The sequence below is a fragment of the Dromiciops gliroides genome, chromosome 1, assembly GCF_019393635.1.
Source record: "Dromiciops gliroides isolate mDroGli1 chromosome 1, mDroGli1.pri, whole genome shotgun sequence".
NCBI classification, from domain to species: Eukaryota; Metazoa; Chordata; class Mammalia; order Microbiotheria; family Microbiotheriidae; genus Dromiciops; species Dromiciops gliroides.
The window spans coordinates 179,184,774-179,206,994 of record NC_057861.1 but is presented as its reverse complement, the minus strand read 5'-3'; the positions used below and the strand labels follow the sequence as shown (position 1 = coordinate 179,206,994).

General features: G+C 42.9%; 1 protein-coding gene across 3 annotated transcripts in view; it reads right to left on the bottom strand.

Annotated features, from left to right (window-relative positions):
• Window positions 1-9: 9 nt before the first annotated feature.
• The window catches only part of GMPR (guanosine monophosphate reductase), an 85,880-nt gene continuing 63,668 nt past the window's right edge, over window positions 10-22,221 (bottom strand). For all 3 annotated transcript variants that reach the window (XM_043964848.1, XM_043964849.1, XM_043964851.1), the window contains exons 7-9: window positions 17,576-17,618; window positions 13,257-13,416; window positions 10-5,012 (exon numbers count right to left, since the gene is read on the bottom strand). In XM_043964848.1, the coding sequence (XP_043820783.1) occupies window positions 4,832-5,012; window positions 13,257-13,416; window positions 17,576-17,618 (384 nt within the window). In that variant the 3' untranslated portion in view covers window positions 10-4,831. The remainder of the gene's footprint in view (window positions 5,013-13,256; window positions 13,417-17,575; window positions 17,619-22,221) is intronic.

Here is a 22,221-nt window from a genome sequence, read left to right as displayed (position 1 = left end):
ACTGTTGTCCATAGTGTAGGTCTGTCAAAAAGGGGCAAGTGAGAACAGAGTTGTTCCCCTTTCTCTGCCTCACACCTACCTCACTTTATTTTGGGATCCTGGAGACAGAGTTCATAGAAAACAGGCACATTTCCACATCTGGCATCTTGGCTCATCCATTTAAACATTTTTATTCTCAAGACTTGAATGGTGCCATTTGCAAGAATATTTGCTTTAAACAAGCACTTGGCAGCTCATGAACTTATGGGAAATGAAGGACACACCATATCCAGTTCTGCTGTCTTCAGTGTGGCTGTGCATGCCCATGTGCCTTATCACAAACACACAAGTGCTAGATTTCCCATTGTGGATTCCCACTAGCATGACTTGTTCATCTCAGAGTTGCTAGGCCGTGAATGTGCATAGAGAATGACGACTGATACATGTATGTGTTTTAGAAATAGCCTATATAGGCCAAGCTCCAGGAAGACCAAAAGTGATCATTCATCAGCTTCCTCCTGGTGAAAGATGTATGTTTTCTGGCACCAAGTCATTTACTTGCCTGCTAAAGGCTTTCAGCCCAAAATGTCATCCAGTGGAGATTAAAGAGATGAAGGGGAAATTGTCAACAGAAAACTCTCATGCGAAAATTTAACTAAGCCACAGAAGGCAGCTCATTCTGTTAGCCTAATTGAAAATTGCTGACTCCACCTCTTGGGTAGCATTGTCATGTCTGACCTGAACTCTTCACTGCTTATCAAATTTAAGATTTGAGCAAGTGACCTGGAAATACTGGTGCCTACATGCCAGAAGGCAAAGGCCTGACCACTTTGAATCAGGACTGAGGAAGGCTGCTGGTCATCTCCCACTCTGGAAGGTGGCATGCTAAAATGAGTAAGCCACTAAATTAGGCAGCTCTCCCGAAGCATTCTGACCAAGCTCTTACCTGTCTGACCTTAGCCCTGCTCTCCTTGGCAGATGATCCAATTTTAACAATATAGCCAGGGGCAATTCTGACAGGAAGATCTGGGTCCATGACAGTACACAACTCTTTAATGGGTTGGCTTGGCTAGGCTAGGAGCATTTAGCCACTCTGCTGCATAGGGAGGATTTTGAAAATACAGTAAAATGATAGCAGGTCAGCCAAAGCAATGAGAAGTATTTAGAATCCACATTACTTAAAGCAGTTGTTGATCGAGGTAAGTAAACCCAACACTGTGTCAACATCTCCCAGCTAGTCTTTATTTAGGAAAGCAGCCCTGGTGCTCTTTCCTCTGACTCACACATGGAAAAACTTTTGCAGGATGCATGTGTCATCTGTCCATTCAGTCAGCACCAAAGCAAATGACAGCTGCAGCTTGATGCTACAAATACCAACTGGGGGTAAGCTTAGGTACCTTTCCCTCTGAGTGCTGCTTAGTCTCACTACCAAGGCAATATTTGTTGTTTAGTCATTTTACAATCCTGTCCGACTCTCCGTGACTATTTGGGGTTTTCTTGGCAAAGATACTAGATTGGTTTGCCATTTCCTTCTCCTGCTCATTTTACAAACAAGGAAGCTGAGGCAAACGTGGTTAATGCGACTTGCCCAGGTTCACACGGCCAGTTAAGTGTCTGAGGCCACATTTGAACTCATGAAGAGGAGTCTTTTTGACTCCAGGCCTGGCATGCTATCCACTGCACCACCTAGCTGCTCACCGAGGCAACATGGTGGAATCCAAAACTCAGCAGTGATACAATGGAAAGAATGTCGAAATTAGAACTAGAGGTCCCGGGTTCTAATCCTGACTCTGTCATTGACCTTGGGCAAGTGACTTAATTTCTTCTGGTCTCAGTCTCCTCGATTGTTAAATGAGAGTGTTGGACTAAAGAACTGTCAAGTTCCTTCCAGTTTTAAATCTATGATGCTATGTTTCCATTGCCTGGGTGCTAGGTTTCAATCCTGGTTCTGCCCTGCCCCAACAATATTTTTGGTCTTAGTGATTAGACAAATCACTTTTTTGTTTGTTTGTTTGTTTTGGGGGCGGGGCAGTGAGAGTTAAGTGACTTGCCCAGGGCCACACAGCTAGTAAGTGCCAAGTGTCTGAGGCCAGATTTGAACTCAGGTCCTCCTGAATCCAGGGCCGGTGCTTTATCCACTGCACCACATGGCTGCCCCCGACAAACCACATTTAATATCTGGCCCTCTGTTTCTTCATCAGAAAAAAAGGAGGTAATACGTCCTGCTCCATATACCTGTCACAGGATCAAATGAAACATCGTCTCTGAAAACACGTTTAACCTTTAAAGCCCAACCTAGATGGGGAATATTCTCAATCCTGAGGAAGCAGATTGATATTTGCAAATATATATACTTTGGATTTTCTGCCAGCCTCCATTTCCTTAAAAACAAAGATTAGCAAAGGGTGCCCTGGAAAGAGTATAGGACTTGGGCTTCTACCCTTACTGCTTGTGTGACCTTGGACATGTCAGTCTCCCCAGCCCTTGGGAAAAATGAAATGGTTGAGCTAGACATCCCCTGTGGTCCCTTCTAAGTCCCAGTATAAGGTCCTGTGGGAGACAGATCTGGGACCCTGTCCCATTATCCCACAGAATGGGCAGCAGTTATGTAGTTATGAGCTAATAAACCACATCTCTCTAGGTATGGGATTTGTTAAGTGTCTCATCATGTTTTCACCTTGGGGGCGAAATGTTTGGGGGGAAAGAGCAAAGGAAAGAAAATTAGCCATAATTAAAAGATGTCTGTTGTTAGGGGTGAAAGGAACTTTTAAAAAATTCCTTTCATGTTTTCCTTCGACTTCTCCCAAACCCATCAGCAGCAACCTGCCCTCCTACCCCTCCTCCTCCCTCCAAAAAAAATCCTTCCTTCAACTAGTGGTTAGAATCAGTCATTTCAAAAGAGAAAGGGTAACTATAAAGAAAATAGGACAAAGGAAACCTATTTCTCATGAAGTTGAAGGCATATGCCCTTCCCCCTACCAAAAAAAAAGCATCGAAAGTGTGATATTTTGCTATTTCCGGGATAGGCCCACACCTTGCTCTATCCTGCGTCTGCCATTAATTAGCTGGGTGATTGTAAGCAAGTCATAGTCTCTCTGAGCCTTAGTTTACTCCTCTGTAAAATGAGAGGGCTGGACTAGACAATCTCTAAGGTTTTTTCCAATTCTGAATCCCCATCTACCGCCCACATTATCCAGATGTTGCATTGTTTCCCAACAGTAACTCACTTACACATTTATCTTTATATAGACGTTAAGAGCTATGTTTGTGTATTTGTGAGAGCGGCAAGGGGTAAAATTGCTTCTACAATACTTGAAGGTATTAGCAAGATATGTGCCTCTGGGGCCATGGAAAGATTTATAATTTTTTCAGCCCATGCCTTGTGTTTCAAATACCTTTAAGGGGGGGGGGGGCGGTAAGGTTGAATTTTATATTCAGCATGATCAAACACCAGAGGTAGACCTTTTCCACGGGCCTAAGTCACAGTGGGCAATGACACACAAGCTTCCTGCTTTGTCCACATTCTCTTTTCCCAAAAACCTCACTCATCTCTAAGAAGACTGAATTTCTGTTTATTGTCTTGTGTCTAGAAAAAACAAAGTCTACTTTAAGTTGCTTAAACTTCCCAGTATAGTGGTATCCAAGTAACTCTTTAAAACAAGGAGCCAGGCATTAATTCATCCAGTGTTCATTCTGTTAATATGTCACCATGACTTTCTGTGGGATTCCTCTGAGGATCATGCATACTTCCTGGAAAATGTCATTGAAATCTGTCAATTACTCCACCATTAAATAGTAGTCACATGTTATCGGAAATAGTCATTACCATATCCAAAAGAAGTCTCTTAACTTAGAGTCTTATCACTAGATTCTGGTAAAGAGCTATACTAATGGGAGATTCCCCTCCCATTACCAGTAATGATGGGCCTCTTCATTACAAATGTTTCACTAGGATCTTTATAAGAAGATACTATAATATATTTAATGTGAGAACACAACTAAACATATGTTCTTTGTAGATAAAAAGGTGGGGTGAGGGAGAAAGGGGAAAAGTCCAAAGAGGGAAAGCCAACACCATCCCAGCCTTCCACAAGTAATGGACTCAATGAATATGTAGTTAGGACATCCCTAAAAGGCACATGTAATGAACCTCTGGCCTCCACAAGTCAAAGATAAAGGGCCAAACCCATAAATATCCCAGAGCTCACTTTGAAAGTCTATGCTTCATATTCTTATACTTACAATCTTCCCTTGGTGCTTTCTCAGGAACCAAGGTCACTATGCTATCTGGCTTTGCTTTGCTGGGATCTTCTTCTCCCCCGTGGGGAGCCTGCCCAGCCACCAGTGGACAGTAGCCACCACTAGGGAAGCACTGTCTGACTGCTAATACTAACAAATACTAGTGTGACTGTTACCACATCTGGAGGAGAGGCAGAAAGCTGTCCAAAGAGTCACCACAAGACTTGATTTCAGCAAGTGGAGACTCTAGCCATCTTTTGTGAAGACACAGCATTATATTAAAGTGAAAACTATTTTCTTTAAAAACAAACAAAATGGAAGGGTCTTACATGGATTTCATCAATGAGAGTGTTTGTCAAGGGCAGCAAACACTCTACACTGCAGCACTGGGCTTGGCTACTAAGTCCATCCCCAGCTACATGCCTGCAGGAGATGCTAGTTATGGGCTCCAGAGGCCCTCCATCTGCTCAGAGGAGGATGAGCAAGAAGAGGAGGTATCTTCCAACATGAGGAGCGAGGAAGCTCTTACACAAGACAACAAGGGACACTGTGGGCAAAGCGGGTGCATGTCAAAGCTTCCACTCTAGTCGAAAGGGTTTTTGGTCCCCCCACATTAGCTAAAGACTGAGTTGTGCTGCTGGGTAACCCGGATAAATGTCGTCCTCCGACTGAGCTCTTTGAGTTTGGCGGCACCAACGTAGGTGCAGGTGGACCTTAGCCCCCCCAGGATATCCAGGATAGTGTTTTCCACATCTCCTTTGAAAGGCACTTCCACAGTTTTGCCCTCTGAGGCCCTGGGGAGAGAAAACAGTGATTATTCTGGGTTTCGTTTCTTTCTTCATCCCTTTCTTTTAAAAACCTAGGCTTTAGCATTTCAGTAAGATGGCAAGGTTTTCTCCTTTGGGCCCATTCAAAGCCTGAAACTCATGAAATCTCAGCTAAAAATGAAAGCAGTCTCCAGTGCCTGAGATTTACCACTTGCTTTCAAATCCCCAAATTGAGCGAGTAAAAATTCCTCCATAACAACTTCTGATGCAGCTAAAGATCTGAGCTTACAACACAGAGAACAGGAGATGTGTGGCATCACAATCCCCACCCCAGATCCGAATGAAAGCAACTAACCCTTCTGTTCTGCCTTAACCCAGAGGCACTTCATTAATTACCAATAGTCTAGAACATTCTAGGGAGGAAGCAACACATTGTTTTATTTCTGGGCAGGTATTTCCTTTTTTCCCAAGCTCTGAAAGGTGTTTCTTAGTACACCAGGAGATATGTTCACTTTTCCCATAATTACACAACAACAGGAAAAGACTCTCTACCAAGAACCTGAAGCTGAGGACATCTTCCCAACCAGAGCTTCTTGAGGACAGAGAAAGGAAAAGATGAGAAGAAGGAGGTGGATGTCCCTTGGTCACCTCAGGCAGCAAGAAAGGTAGAAGATTCCCTATCTCAACCTCTAGACTGCTAGCAATGCAAAAGATCCTTCCCCCAGTTCCCCTACTCCCGCCCCGCCCCCCCCCCATAAATGTAGAGATTCTCTGGTTTCCCATTGGACTTATGCTAGGTTACCTGCATTCCCATCACCACCATTTTGCAAACAAGTTGTGCCATATTTATCCAGGCTTTCCCCAATGTGTGGAAAGCAGTTCTTCCTTGCCACTTCCTCTTAGAATCCCTAGCTTCCTCCATGCATAGCTCATTTGCCACATGAGACCTTTCCTGACCCTTCTTCCCCACTATTGGCAGCCCTCCTCTTTCTCTCTTTCTCTCTCTCTCTCGAAATAGCTTTGTATATGTTTTCTATTTACTTGTCCACATATATAGCATATCTATTCAAATAGATTATAAGCTACATGAGGTCAAGGGATATTTTTCCTTTGTATTATATCCCCTATACCTAGCACAGTACTTAGGACACAGAAAGAACTTTAATAAATATTCTTTGAATGGAATTGAATTCAGAGTGTGTGTCTCCTCAATCAATCAATAAGCATTTATTAAGCTGGTCTCACAAAATGCCAGGCACTATGTTATGTGGGAGACACAAATACAAAAGTGAAGTAATACCTGCCCTCAGGGAGATTGCATTCCATTGGGGGAGATAGCAGGAAAATATATGAATATATACAAAATAGATATGTAGTGATTTGAGGAGTGGAGATGAGGAAAGGCTTCATGTAGAAGATACACAAAAGACTTGAAGGATACGAGGGATATTAAGAGATGGAAGCAAGAAGGGAGTATATTCCAGGCATGGAAGAGGACCATGGCAAAGACATAAAGATGGGAAATAAGATGCTATGTTGGAAGAAAAGCACAAAAGCCAATAAGACTGGATCACAGAGTGGGTGAATTAGGGTGGCAAGGTATGAAGAGACCTGGTTATGAAGTGTTTTAAATGCCAAAAAGGATTTTATATATGATCCTAAAGGTAAGAGTGGGTGACTGGGTTTTGCTGAGAAAGGAAGTAACAAGGTCAGAACCATGGTTTAGGAAAAATAATCTAGTAGCTATAATGAAGATAGATTGGAAGAGGGAGGTTAAGAAACCAATGAATAACTAGCATTTATTTAGAGCTTTAAGGTTGGCAAAGTGTTTTACAATTATCTCGTTTGATCCTCACAACAACCCTGGAAAGTAGGAGCTATTATTATCCTCATTTTATGGATGAGTAAAACTAAAGCAGATAGAGATCGACTTGCCCAGGGTCACCCAGCTAGTAATTTGAATTTGAATTTGGGTTTGTATCCCTTACTGGGCAGCCTAAGGTGGCACAATGGATAGAGTTCTGAGTCTAGAGTCAGGAAGATTCATCTTCCTGAGTTCAAATCTGGCCTCAGATACTTACTAGTTGTGTGACCCTGGGCAAGTCACTTAACCCTGTTTGCCTCAGTTTCCTCATATGTCAAATGAGTTGGAGAAGGAAATGGCAAACCATTCTAGTATCTTTTCCAAGAAAACCCCAAATGGGGTCACAAAGAGTCAGACACAACTGACCGACAACAACAACTTTCCTATTTCAGGTCTAGTGCTCTTTCACTATATCACCTAATAGAGCAGGTAAAAGATGAAGAAGGCCTTAACAAGAGTTGTGTTTGCTTGGGTAGAAATATAGGGATGGATGCAAGAGATGTTGTAGTTGTAGAAAAGACAAGGTTGGCCAACCATTTGTGTATGTGGTATAACAGTAAAAGATGACAATGAGGTTGTGAATCTCAGTGACTGGAAAGAAGCATAGTGTTAACATCTATTCAGAAAAAAGGGTGGGTTGGGGAAATAAGGAGGGGGGGTGGGAATCAGTGAGTTCTATTTCAGATATAGTGAGTTTGAGATGCCTGGAGGACATACTGATGGAAACATCCAATAGATAGTTGGGACTGGAGCTCAGGAGAAAAATTAAAGCTATAAAATGAAGGTAATTACCCTGACTGATCAGCCTCTCAGGGACGAGCCAAGGAATAAGTGGTAAATGATTGCCAAGGAACTATTAAAGCATAAGGAGCTGCGTCCTAATTGAATGTAACGTCAAAGTAGGAGAAGCCTCCTCATGAAGAAGAGGTCATTGTAATGAGCATCTCTTGTCCATAAGTCATTTCTAGCATCCTGAGAAGCACCGCAGGGAGTGAGGAGGGCCCTAGCCATGTAAGTGGAGCCCCGGCCAGTGGTTTGCTTGACTGGGACTTGAATTATTTCAGTGTTTTCTTTTCCAGAACTGTGCCTTGATACTTCTGAATCTTTCATTCTCGGTTATGTTTAAACCCTGCTGAAATTACAGGAGACTTGTATTCTTTCAGTTCCTAGGTTTCTATTTTGGTGTGCTAAATTGGAGTCCATCCCTCCCCAGCCCCAACTTAGAATAAAAAGCAGATGCAACAAGCAAAGGTTTAAAAAAATGGTTCAAAGAAAAATCCAATCTGTCCTAGGCAGGGGAGCTAGCCATCTCTTCTCCACAATGTCCCCGTTTATATAACTGTATCTGTCCAGGGTAGTGCCAGTCTCTCAAACAGGGACAACGGATTCTGATAGATCATTAAGCTTCTTGGCACTAGGCCCAGGCTCCCACAGGAGGTAGGAATTCCTCCCTCCTCTCCCTAGCAGCACTATGTAACCTGAGGTATCATTTACCACATGGGAGAAGGAAGTCTTTCCAAGGCCACTGAGGCTTTGAGGGGATGAGCTGTGTCTCTTGTTCTCAATTGTACGGAAGGTTCCAAGGCATTTGTATAACATCCTCCACCCCCTGGAACCTCTAACCATCTTCCAGGCTCATAAATTAGAGAATAAAAAAGAGGAAAATGAGAGTCTTGCAGGACGGCTGCTTATAGAGTATTTTTCTTAAAGGCAACTTCCTGGTGACATCATGGGATTATAGATTTGGAGACAGAAAGGCCTAAGAGATAATTTAGTCCATCTCCCTCTTTTTATGTAGGAGAGAACTGAGGCTAAGAAAAGTGAAGTGACTCACCCTAGGTAAGAAGGGATTGTAACAGTCGATTGTAACACTTTATGCTCAAAACTTGTTGTTCGGTGGTTTGTCATATCTTACTCTTCCTGACCCTGTTTGGGTTTTCTTGGCAGAGATACTGGAGTGGTTTGTTATTTCCTTTTTCCAGTTCATTTTACAGATGAAGAAACTGAGGCAAACAGGGTGACGTGACTTGCCCAGGGTTACATAGCTAGTCAGAGCCAGGTCAAATTTGAACTCAGGTCTTCCTGACTCTGGGCCCATTGCTCTATCCACTGCACCACTTAGCTATCCACTCATCCACAGTTCCCTATTAATTCTGTAATAAAATACCAACTCCTCTAAGTGGTATTTCGAACTTTTCTCATTATGTCTCTAGCCCAAATTTCTAGACTTATTCCTCATTAGTATACTTTGTGCTCCCTACACTGAAGCCTGACTTTAGCACCACCTTGCTGATCTCTTGTACCAATGCCCAGGCTCCCACATGTCTGAAGTAGACTTGGATAAGTTTAGTAAAAGGAACTCTTGGAATTTGCCTCTTTAAATTGGTACCTTCTTGCTACCCCTCTACTCCTTAGTCCTTTTTTCTTACTTAAACCATATTGGATTTACGTCTTTCCTATAAGCTGCTAAGTGGCAGAGTCGAGAGAGCATTGGGTTTGGAGTCAAGAAGACCCGAGTTAAAATCTCAGCCTTAGACGCTTACTAGCTGTAGCCCCTCTCAGTATCCTCATCTGTAAAATGGAGAATGGGAAGGCAAGGGAATACATGTCTATTAAATACTTGTGGCAGACACAGTTCTATGAACTTGAAGAATATTATCTCATTTGATCCTCATGACAGCCCTGGGAGACTGGTGCCTTATTATCCCCATTTCAAAGATGAAGAAATTGAGGCAAGCAGAGGTTAAGTGACTTGCCCAGGGTCACACAGCTAGTAAGTATCTGAGGCTGGATTCGAACTTAGGTCTTCTTTGACTCCATTGTGGCACCTACCTTCTCAATAGCTACAACAACAACAATAATATCACCTGCCTCCCAGAACTGAAACAAGGACCAAAATGAGATCAAATTTGTAAAGTACCTCACAAACTTAAAGTGTTACATAAATGCTATCATTACTGTTATTAAATATTGTATGTCCTAATGGAAATGTTAGCTTTATATCCTCAGCACCTAGCACAGTGCCCTGTACATAGTAGTCACTTAATACATAATTACTGAATTGAATTCATTTGAATTGTTAGGAATTGATAACTGATCATTGATGACTGATAATTGAATTAAGTTGAATTGAGGGCTATCCAGTTCACTTTGTCTGGCCTACCATCTCCACTTCTGTAATAGAAAGTGAGGGGCAGCTAGATGGTGCAGTGGTTAAAGCACCGGCCCTGGAGTCAGGAGTACCTGAGTTCAAATCCGGCCTCAGACACTTAGTGTGACCCTGGGCAAGTCACTTAACCCCAACTGCCTCACTAAAAAAAAAAAAAAAAAAGAAAGTGAATGAAGGACCACCACCAACAACAACAACAATGTTAAGTGATGTAAGATGTTGTGGAATGGTATGAGTGTATGAATGAATATAATGTTATAGGGTTTATTACATACATACACACACACACACACACACAGAGGAAAAAGGAAAAAGGAAAAAGGCCAGGTTATCATTGGTGTTCATCCATGAAAGTCTCCCTTGGCAATAAGTAACATAATTGGTTAACTCGACTGCCTCCATCAACTGTCCAACCTTTCCATCTGTGCCTCGAGGCAGCTTTGAAAACTGGCTACATTTAAGTAAATTTGCCTTTAAGGAATTATCTGAACACCATCCTGTGGTCTAGACAGTAGTTGCATTATTAAGCACCCAAAGACATAATTTCCAAGGCTGGTGACTGCTGTATGACCTCCCCACAGGCTGGAGGTGATGCTATTAGACAGAGCACTCCCCACATGCTCCTGGGGAAGAGAAGTCAGACTGTTCTCCCTGTCTCGATCTCATTGAGGACTGGTTCCGGGATATTCCTGACCCAGCAGTGCCAGCGGAAATCCAAGATCCCCCAGAAGCCTTGTTAGCATAAAAAAAGTGCTGGATTTGGAGTCATAAGTCCTGGGTTCAAATGCCAGTTTTGCCACCTGTTGCCCCAAGCAGTGCACTTAACCTCAATGGGCTAATCGTCTCTAAATAAGAGGGTAGCTAGCCCACATTACTTCTCTAAAACTATCCATTCAAGAATCACTGATTAAGTGTCTTCTATGTGGCAGGCTAGTCTAGTTAATAGAGATAAAGGGACAAAAATAAACCACTTCCTACCTTTGATAAACTTTGTTTTGTTTTGTTTTTTGGTTTTTTGGTTTTTTTAGTGAGGCAATTGGGGTTAAGTGACTTGCCCAGGGTCACACGGCTAGTGAGTGTTAAGTGTCTGAGGCTGGATTTGAACTCAGGTACTCCTGACTCCAGGGCCAGCGCTCTATCCACTGTGCCATCTAGCTGCCCCCTTTGATAAACTTTGTATGAAGGAAGGAGGAGGTACAACAAGTACACAGGAAAAAATACACATTATATGTATATATATATACACACACACACACATAAATATACATATATGTGTATGGCATACATGCACACATATGTAGGTACACACTCAAAAAGGAATTTTTAGGGGGAATCAAGTGGTAGGGGATGAAGCCACAGGGTAGGGGATCAAGATGGGCTTAGGCAAACTTTGAAAGGATTCTAAGAGGCAAAGCAGAGAAGCAATTGTATTCTAGGCCTGGAGGGCAGTTTGTGCAAAAACATAGAGGCAGGAGATTAAATGTTATGTATGAAAAACAGAAGAAATGTAGATTTATGTAGATTTGACTGGAATAAGTGCTTTCAGGTTGGCTAAGCACTTTACAAGGCAGCAGTGGATATAAAGTTGGCCCTACAGTCAGGAAGATTAATCTTCAGGACTTCAAATCCAGCCTCAGACACTTAACTAGCTGTGTGACCCTGGGCAAGTCACTTCGCTCTGTTTGCCTCAGTTTCTTCATTTGTAAAATGAGCAGAAGAAGGAAATGGTAAACCACTCCAGTATCTTTGCCAAGAAAACTCCAAATGGGGTCATAAAGAGTTGGACATGACAAAAACAAAAACAAAAACAAAAAACAAAACCTGACTGAACAAAATGTGGGACAGGAATTCAGGAGAGAGACAAGGACTGGCCATATAGATCTAAGAGTTACCTTCACAGTTGGATACAGGGGACAGATGAGATTCCCAAGATATGCAGAGGAAGAGGAAAAGAGAACCCTGGAATACAGCCTAGGCCATGGGGCAGAACACAAGACAATAGTGCAGAAGAGATTGAGGAAAGATTAGAATGGTAGAAAAGGACCTGGAGAGGGCAGTGTCATGAATATTCAGTGAAGAAGGGACATTTAAGCCAAGTGGACAAAATTTTATTAAATGCTTACTCTGTGACAGACACTGTGCTAGGCACTGGGGATGAAAAGGGACACAAAAACAGTCCCTGCCCTTGAGGAGCTCACAGTCTAGAGGGAGCATGCAAGCATGTCTAAACATGCAAACAACTATGTAATGGGGCAGCTAGGTGGTACAGTGGATAAAGCACCGGCCCTGGATTCAGGAGGACCTGAGTTCAAATTCAGCCTCAGACGATTGACTAGCTGTGTGACCTTGGGCAAGTCACTTAATACTCACTGCCCCACAAAAAGAACCAAAAAACAAAAACAAAACACCAAACAAACAACTCTGTAATGACAAGACATATATATTTGATGAATTGGAAATAATCCTAGAGAGAAGGCACTAACATTAAGGGTGGATCTGAAATGGTTTCTGAAAGAAGGGATTTTCACTGATATTCAGTCAAGTTACAAATTCTGCAGGGAGGCTAATAAGCATGAGCACTGAGAAAAGGTCACTGGAGTTGATAATTAAGAGATCACTGGTAACTGGGAGAAACGAGTTTCAGTGATGAGGTCTGAAGCTAGATTGCAAGGGGTTGGGAAGTGAGTGGGAGGTGAGAAAGGAGAGAAGAGTGAAGACAGCTTTCTTTACCCCCTGGGAGTTTGGCTGCAAAAGTGAAGAGAAATACAAGATAATAACTCGAGGAGATGCTAGCTAGGATCAAATTAAGGTTTTTGGTGTTTTGTTTTGTTGTTTTTTTTAAAGCTAGAGGAGCATTTGGCACCTTTTTTAGCAGTAAGGAAGGAGATGGACAAGGAAAGACTGAAAATTAGGGAGAGAGAAGGGATGCTTGGGAAAGAAAGTTTCTAGAAGAAAGGCAAGGAAGCATCATAACTAGCTCCCAAATCAGGTCTCCTAAAGGCTTTAATTATACTCGGGGAAAAAAAAAAAGAACAGGCCTCCCTCCTGCTAAATGAGCTCAGGGTACATTCCAGCCCTTTCCCCAGAGCAGTTTCCAAAAGAAAAATAGACAAGCAAAGTCCTGCAGCTCATTTCCTTTCAGCTGAGCTCTGTCCCATTTCCATCACCCCCAAAGCAGCTGGAGAAATTGAAGACAGAACCAATCCAAGGCTGAATGCTCTGGAGGCTGCTCTCTCACCTGTATTCAGCGACTCGTCCTACGTGTTTCTTCATTGCCGTCTCAGAACTCATCCCATAGAAGAGCTTTACCTTTTGACCATTCCTCTCAATCACTTCCCCAGCACATTCCGTGTGACCGGAGAACATCCCTCCCAGCATGACAAAGTCAGCACCTGCCCCTGCAAAGGGACAAAGAAAACATAAGAGGACAAGAGACAGCAGAGTCAGAATTGCCTCTGATACTATTGTGGGCACAACAAAGAGAAAATTTCTTTCTTTCTTTCTTTCTTTCTTTCTTTCTTTCTTTCTTTCTTTCTTTCTTTCTTTCTTTCTTTCTTTCTTTCTCTCTCTCTTTCTTTCTCTCTTTCTTTCTCTCTTTCTTTCTCTCTTTCTTTCTCTCTTTCTTTCTCTCTTTCTCTCTCTCTTTCTCTCTCTCTTTCTCTCTCTCTTTCTTTCTCTCTCTCTTTCTCTCTCTCTTTCTCTCTCTCTTTCTCTCTTTCTCTCTCTCTCTCTTTCTCTCTTTCTTTCTCTCTCTCTTTCTCTCTCTCTCTCTCTCTCTCTCTCTCTCTCTCTCTCTCTCTCTCTCTCTCTCTCTCTCTCTCTCTCTCTCTCTCTCTTTCGGCAATGAGGGTTAAGTGACTTGCCCAGGGTCACATAGCTAGTAAGTGTCAAGTGTGTGAGGTCAGATTTGAACTCAGGTGCTCCTGAATCCAGGGCTGGTGCTTTATCCACTGTGCCAGCTGCCCCTGCTTTTTTAACAAGTATGACCTAGAGCCAAGAAGACCGCCTGTGCCACCGAAAGGAGATAGACTGATGCCCCCCCCCTCCCCCCCAGAGAGCCAGGAGTCACATAACTTGAGCACTGAATTGCAGAGGCAAAAGGCAAGCCAATTAAAGCTGATAGTTGGTGCTGTGGATTCATGGTATTAGTGAAAATAGTCCCATAGGCTCATCCAAGGGTAAGAGCCTGAAGGGGTCTCATGGAGGTCATCTGGGCCAACTTCCCACCCAGAGCCACTTACTTATGGCTATATGACTTTCTTTATTTATTCTTTCTTCATTCCTGTCATTTGTTGATTTTTTTATTGCTTGTTTATTTACTTATGTGTTTGCTAATTTATTTATCTGTTCATCTATCTATACATTTGTTTTTTAATTTATTTGGTTGATTGTTTATTTACTTATTTCACAGCAGTTATATGACCTTAGATAAGTCACTTCCCTCTGAGTTTTGGTTCCCTCGTCTGTAAAATGAAAAGATTAGACTAAATGAAGTCTAAGAATTCTTCCAAGTTATAGAATCCACAATCTAGGGTTTAGCTTAGTACTATGAGAAAATAAAGATTAATAATGGGTTTTGGGGGAAAGTGTAGTTCTTAGAAACTTTAGCTAATCTCTTTTGAGACCAACCCAGGAGCCCAAGGGCGGATCCATAGAAATGGAGATTGACTTGATAGGATTAGCCACACCCGGACTTCACTCGCCTGGCCCATCTTTAGGTCATAGGTAAAACTCATTTTAATATGGGCCACCTTCAAGTCACATCAATGATTGGAATCGAATGTGGATGACCAATTAAGCTTTGATCAGTGTGTAGTGACAAGATTCTATCAAAAGCGGATAAAAGTCAAGTGCAGAGGAGGCTCCAGGCCAGCACCATCTTGGAACTCACTTTTGGTCTGTACCCATGGTTGGTAGGTAAGCACTCTCCTCATTGGGTAATGTAGGGCTTGAAGCCATGTGCTCTCTTTCTTAGAAATATGGCACTGGGGTGGGGGGGAGGTTAGGTTTGGGTTATCTGCCACATGGTCAACTCTTTATTAACATTTAATATGATTTAATAATAACAAATGCTTAATGCCAAAAATGGGTACAATAGCCATTAATTTATAAGTAGCAATATTTAGAAACCCCAGCCTAGTTCCCCAATAATTTAGACAGAAACAATCCCACAATGATTTATATAACACAGTACCTGACACATGGTAGGTGCTTAATAAATGCTTGTTGACTATTCTTTCAGTGTCTACTGAAATACCCTCCAGTGAAGGGGGCTGTGCCTTTATTACTGTTTTCTCCTAATCTGAGTCTTCAGAAGGGAACCCAAGTGCATCATACTTTATATAACATTGGAAGTCTGAAAGGCTTTAGATATCTCAGACATCATGTTCTCAATATAAAACTCCCATTCAATCATCATCAGCATTTATATGGCACATTAGGGTTTGTAAAGCACTTTACAAATATTATCTCATTTGATTCTCACAATGATCCTGGGAAATTGGTGCTTTATTATCCCCATTTTATGGATAAGGAAGCTGAGGCAAGTAGAAGTTAAATGACTTGTCCAGGACCACACGTTGGAGGCAGGTTTCGATTTCGTCTTCCTGACTCCAGGTCTAGACATTTATCCCCCTCGCTTCCTAGCTGCCTATAATTTCATAAGAATGAATCAGTACTAATATGAATAAATAATCGCCCATTTTAAATATTAGGCAATATCAGTTTTTCACCAGGTTATCATGCTGAGAGGTGAGAGGATAAGCAGTTCCTGAAGGTCATGGACTGTCAAAGTTGACTACCTCCCAGTGTGTCCTATACAAATGGGAACCCTTTCAGTTAAATAATACACACAAATCTTCCATATATCCTACAGAGTAAATTCAACCAAGGGCCTAAATTCTGAGCACAGGGCAAGATACTGCTGCTCTGACTTCACATGTATTTCTTATCACTTCGTATCACTTTTTCATCTCACTTCTTGTCTTCTAAAGGGCTGGGAGAGGAGGAGAGGAGAGAGTTCAGAACTCAAAATTTTTAAAATGAAAAAAATTTTTTACATGTAATTGGGAAAGATTTAATGAAATTTTAGAAAGAAAAAAAGATATTAGTGCTTTTTGTTGTTCAGTTGCTTCCAATTCTTCATGGCCCCATTTGGGGTTTTCTTGGCAAAGATATTGGAATGATTTTGCCATTTCCTTTTCCAGATTAGGAAACTGAGGCCAATGGGGTGACGTGACTTGCCCAGGGTCACACAGCTAGTTAAGTGTCTGAGGCCAGATTTGAAATCAGGAAGATGAGCCTTTCTGACTCCAAGCCCAGCACTCCATCCACTGAACCTCCTAGCTTCCTCTTAGCAATGCTCAACTGAGCTTTTAGTCCTGAGGTCAGTTAGTGGATTGGTCAAAGCCTTTACAAGGAGAGGAGAATTTGGGTGTCTGCCCCTGAATGGTGACCGCAGTGTTTTGTGACTTGTCACTCTGAATGATCTACACAAGAACATTCAGAGTGCAGGCTGTGGTTTACAATCCCTCCTCAGTGTTCTTGACTGGAATGTGGAGAAGGCTAGAGCCCCCTCCCATGTGAACCAGGCATAGGTTCACAAGAGGACTTTTCTCCTCGGCTGCATGCTTGGGAATGCCTTTAGCTCAGTGCACCCAATGGGAGTGCTGGGAAGGAAGTGGCCACTGCTTTCTCCCCGCCTGCTCCAATGGGACAAAAGGAAGGCTAGACTAGGGAGGAGACTTGACTTAGTCAAGGTGACATAACCCCTGACTGGCAGAACTCACAGAGTGTCCATTGCTAAATTCCCTAGCCACGCATCCCTTTCACTGAGTAAATCTGAGAGGCTGGAGGTAGAAATGTTTTAGGCTACAGCCTATGGGCCTGCTGCAGTTCTGAGCATTGCCCTCTGCTGCCCCCTTGTGTACCTCAAAGGCATATTCAGAGTGTTCTCAACATCCTGAAATGGGTACAAGGTGGGGGCGCAGGGGAGGGAGAAGCAGGAAAGTGATAGGTCATTTCCCCTGATCTTTAAGAGCACTTCTCCCAAAAGGCTTCCTAAGCCCCACCCTTCGATCAGGAAAAAAGGGTGCTTCCATCTGACTGATAAGGGCTAGAGCTCATCAGAGACCCAGGAGTTAGGAGACCAGGCTCCCTGCTCTTTGACTAGCTTGCTCTGTGACCTTGGGTTAATCACTTCACTTTTCCTGTACTAAATGATCTCTAAGGGCTCTTTAGCTCTTAAGGTGCCAAATTCCAGGTTCTGACTTAGGAGAGCAAGCAGAGTCAGGGGAACTCTGGAGGTGGCCAGCCTCCCGTAGACTCTGTCCCATAAGCAAAACCGAGTGAGATGTTATCAACAGAAACCCAAAGGGAGACTGTTCTAATGAGCGCCCTGAGAACTTTTCTCCTTATCCTCATCATGCCCTGCTTCGCACCTCCAGACCCGTAAGTTAGCTCCTGCATGCTTGTTCCTCCTTCGTCTAGAACCTGTCCCTCCCTCAGCCCCCCTCTTCCCAATGGATGCGGCTGGCTAACATTTGTGCCTGGGCTTACCAAATGCTTTGGCGACATCTCCTGGACAAGTACAGCCTCCATCCTTAAGAAAAGAAAAAGCAAGGAGTCAGAGCCAGTCAGGAAAGGCAGAGCCCCTGGTGCCCTCTGGGAGTGGTTCACCTCCAGGGGATTTGTGTAGGATACACACACAAATACCCCCACACCCTAAGTCATATTCAGCTATAGGAGATAGGAGGAGGACAGGGGGGAAAGAGATGAGGGAGGAGTAAAATAGAGTAAAGAGAGAGGGAAAGAAAAATTGAGGGGAGAGAGCAGACGAGGGATAGAAAGATGGAAGAAGGAAGAGACATATACAAAGGAGAGAAAAGGAAGGAAGGGGGAAGGGAGCTAAAACAGATATGTGGGGGGAAGTGGGAAAACATTTTTAAATAGAGTATTGACAATAGATATAATAGAAAAGGCACGGCAGTTTTCTCACTTAGAAAACGAGAGGTTGAACTAGACGATGTCTATGCTTCCTTTCACCTCTAAAGCCAAAAATATTATAGAGCATGTATGCCTCCCCACCTGATTTACTTTGCATTTTCCTAAAGAACAGCACCTGTGCTAAAGCATATCACTTCCATTTAATTCAGCAGCCATTTTAAAAGTTTCTACTATTTTAAGGCACTGTGCTAGATATTAGGGATAAGATGACAAATACATCTCAGACCCTATGCCCGGTGAGCTTACAATAGAATGGAAGCCCAAATATGCAATAATCAAAAGTGTCCGCTGGTACCTAGAGGCACTACCCTGGAAGAATGGGGCAAGGGGGGAGGAGGGGAGAGAAATCAAATCAGTTTCCCCAGAGTTCCTTTCCCATTACCCTAGCAGGGGTCTGCCGCATTTGCCAAAGAACCTCCTGTTCCTCTGCCCCCAGGGAGCAGTACAATGTGCTTCTGCCTATGGCCTCCCTGAGTTTATTTTGGTTTTCATTCTAGCCAACCCCATTTTAAACATCCAGAGCCAGTCCGTCATCGCAAGCTTCTTCATTGTGTATGCACAGTGCACCCAGGAGGTGGGGAAAGTGTACTATTGGGTTGGAAATAGTTTCTGACCTCATCCTACATGAGTGGCTTACATAATCCATCCAGGCACTGCTATTTCTGCTTGAATCTTCCTCTCCCCGGGCTATTCGTGCTCGTGTTTATAAAACAGGACTAACACTTTTCAGTTTCTGATTTAATTGTTAGCCTTCCACCACCACCCCCCAACCTCCCAACCCTGCTTGAAATGTGCTAGCAGGGGCAGCTAGGTGGCGTAGTGGATAGAGCACCAGCCCAGGAGTCAGGAGTACCTGAGTTCAAATTTGGCCTCAGACACTTAACACTTACTAGCTGTGTGACCTTGGGCAAGTCACTTAACCCCAATTGCCTCACTAAAAAAAAAAAAAAAAGAAATGTGCTAGCAACTGGGTGGTGGATGGGGTAGGCTTTTCTTTGGCACAAATGGCAAATTAGTTTGAGGGAAGGGGAAAGGATATTGGGTTATTTCCTGCATTTAAAAAAAAAACGCACTTAACATGAATGCTATTGTGCTTATATAATTTATACCATCCCTCTAAAGCCAACTCAAAAACCATTCAGGGCAGTGTATATCATCCGACCCACTTGCACATCACTGCATCTTCTACACAGCCCATTTCTAACCTTTCAAAATGGCTTCATATTTAGCAGGAAGACGGTGCCATGTTCTCTTCATGAACACATATGTCTGGGATGGTGATGAGGAATAGCATCTCTACTTCTAACATAGGGCGGAGGAGAGACAGACCAGGACCCTAGGATGATGGGGAAGGGTGGTCACTGTTTTCCCACAGAGCACAAAATAACAGCCTATATTTCATGAGCATGTTCATGTTAATTTTTTGTATTTTTTTATTTTTTTAGTGAGGCAATTGGGGTTAAGTGACTTGCCCAGGGTCACACAGCTGGTGAGTGTTAAGTGTCTGAGGCCAGATTTGAACTCAGGTCTTCCTGACTCCAGGGCTGGTGCTCTATCCACTGCGCCAAATAGCTGCCCCACATGTTCATGTTTAAAGGTACTTTCTTCACAACAACTCTGAGGAGTAGTTTAAGTACAAGTAGTTAGCCACAGATAAGAAGACAGGCTCAAAGACTTGTCCATGGTCACATATCTATTGAGTATTGGAGTCAAGTATTGAGTATTGAACACAAGCCTCATGACTCAAAATCCAGCACTCCTTCCAAAATGACCAAGGGGATGATGATTTACTTCATACCTTCATCTCATTTGCTTAAATATGTCTGGGTATAAATTAGGACTGTAATTAGAAGTTAAAAGAGGAGCAACTAGGTGGTGCTATGGATATAGCACTGGCACTGGAGTCAGGAGGACCTGAGTTCAAATCTGACCTCAGACTATCTGTGTGACCTTGGGCAAGTCACTTAACCCCATTGACTCAGAGAGAGAGGAAGAAAATTGACTGCATGATTACAGGATGGGGAAAACAGTTTGACAGTAGCAAGTTTTGTGACAAAACAAAAACAAAAACATGAACTTAACCAGATCAATATCTGCCAACAGCAGACAGCAAATGCCAAGGAATCCAGTGTGAATATAGTCTCCATTGCAAGAAGACTAGTGTCATATAGTCCTGCTGGGCTCTGCCCTGAAGTGTCATATCCTGTTCTAGATGTCACATCTTAGCGAGAACTTTGACCAACTGGAACACTTTGAAAGTAAGGCAACCAGGGGACAGCTAGGTGGTGCAGTGGATAAAGCACTGGCCCTGGATTCAAGAGGACCTGAGTTCAAATCTGGCCTCAGACACTTGACACTTACTAGCTGTGTGACCCTGGGCAAGTCACTTAACCCTCATTGCCCTGGGGGGAAAAAAGAAAGTAAGGTAACCAGAGCCAGGGGAGGTCTGGTAACCATGTCACAGAAAGATAGTTTAATGGAACTGGCGCAATTCAGCCTGAAGAGGAAAAGACTCAAAAGGCATATGAGAACCGTTTTCAAATATTTAAAGGGCTGTCATATAAGATGGATCAGACTCATTCTCTTTGGCGCTGGAAGGTAGAACGATGACCAGTGAGTAGATGGTACAGGGAGGCCGATTTCAGCTCAATCTAAGTAAAGAAATTCCAGCCTCTCAGAACTGTCCAAAAGTGGATCGAGCTATTTCCTGATATAGTAGTGAGGGCCCCCTTCCCCAAAGTGTTCAAGCAAAGACTGACGTGGCCAGCAGTCATGGATATTGTAGAAGGTCCTCATGTATCAGTTTGGGGGTTTGATTAGATGACCCACAAAGTCTCTTCTGATTCAGAGATTTTATGATCCCAGGACTGCCAACAAGCAATTAGGACCAAGATAGAGACCTAAGTGCCAGCCACCTGGTAGGTAGCAAAAGGGGCCATTGGCACTACATGGGCAAATATCCTTAGGAACTACATTATCCCCAGGAAAAGATTCAGTTCAAGGAGTAATTGTGGAAGATGTCATTATTATTGTTCAGTTGTGTATGACTCTTCATGACCCCATTTGGGTTTTTTTTTTTTTGGCAAAGATCCTGGAGTGGTTGGCCATTTCCTTCTCCAGTTCATTTTACAGATGAGTGAACTGAGGCAAACAGGGTAAAGTGACTTGTCCAGGGTCACACAGCTAGGAAGTGTCTGAGTCTAGACTTGAACTCAGGAAGAGGCATCTTCCTGACTCCTGGCCTAGTACTCTATCCCCTGTGCCACCTAGCTGCGTGATTAGATGGGTTTCACAAGTTTTCTACTCTTATTGTGGCTAAGAGGGATAGGAGCATGCTGTGACTAACTTTGTGATTATCTGTGATTATTCTTAGCTACCTTTCTGAGTGTGTCTATTTCTAGGTAACACCATATATTATTGCAAGAATACTCAATCAAATTTAAAAAAAAAATTGGGCCCTAAGAAATATCTATAAATAGTGCTTTATCTACTATATGGCATAGACGATAGTGCTTTGTAATTGGAATGAGGTAGACCTGAGTTCTAATCCTGCCTCAGATACTTAAAACACTGAAAACTACGAAAATTTAGCTTTGACACACTGAGAAAATTACTTAATCTATCTCAGTTTTAGGTTCCTCCTCAGTAACATGAGGATAATAACAGCGCCTACAGGGCCAGCCTCAGTCAGGATGGCTTGGGTCTAAGTCCTATCTCTGACACATGCTGGCTGAGTGACCTTCAGGACATTACTAAAACTTAAGGAAGTAATTAGAGGCAGCGAGGTTGCACAGTGGATAGAATTTTCAGCCTGGAATCAGGAAAACCTGACTTCAAATCCAGCCTCAGACACTAACTAGCTGTGTGACCCTGGGCAAGTCACTTAACTGCTATTTGTCTCAGTTTACCCATCTGTAAAATAGAGATAATATTAGCACCTACCTCCTAGGGATGTTGTGAAGATCAAATGAGACAGTATTTGTAAAGAACAGTGTCTGACACATAGTAGTAACTTAATAAATGCTTGTTTCCTTCCTTCCTGTAAGGTACAGAACAGTTACTGATCAGAAGTGATAGATGAGGTTTCCTTATCAAAAGTAGCCCACACCAATGACATCATAGATCTGTACTGAAAGGAAGGAAGGAAGGAAGGAAGGAAGAGAGAGAGAGAGAGAGAGAGAGAGAGAGAGAGAGAGAGA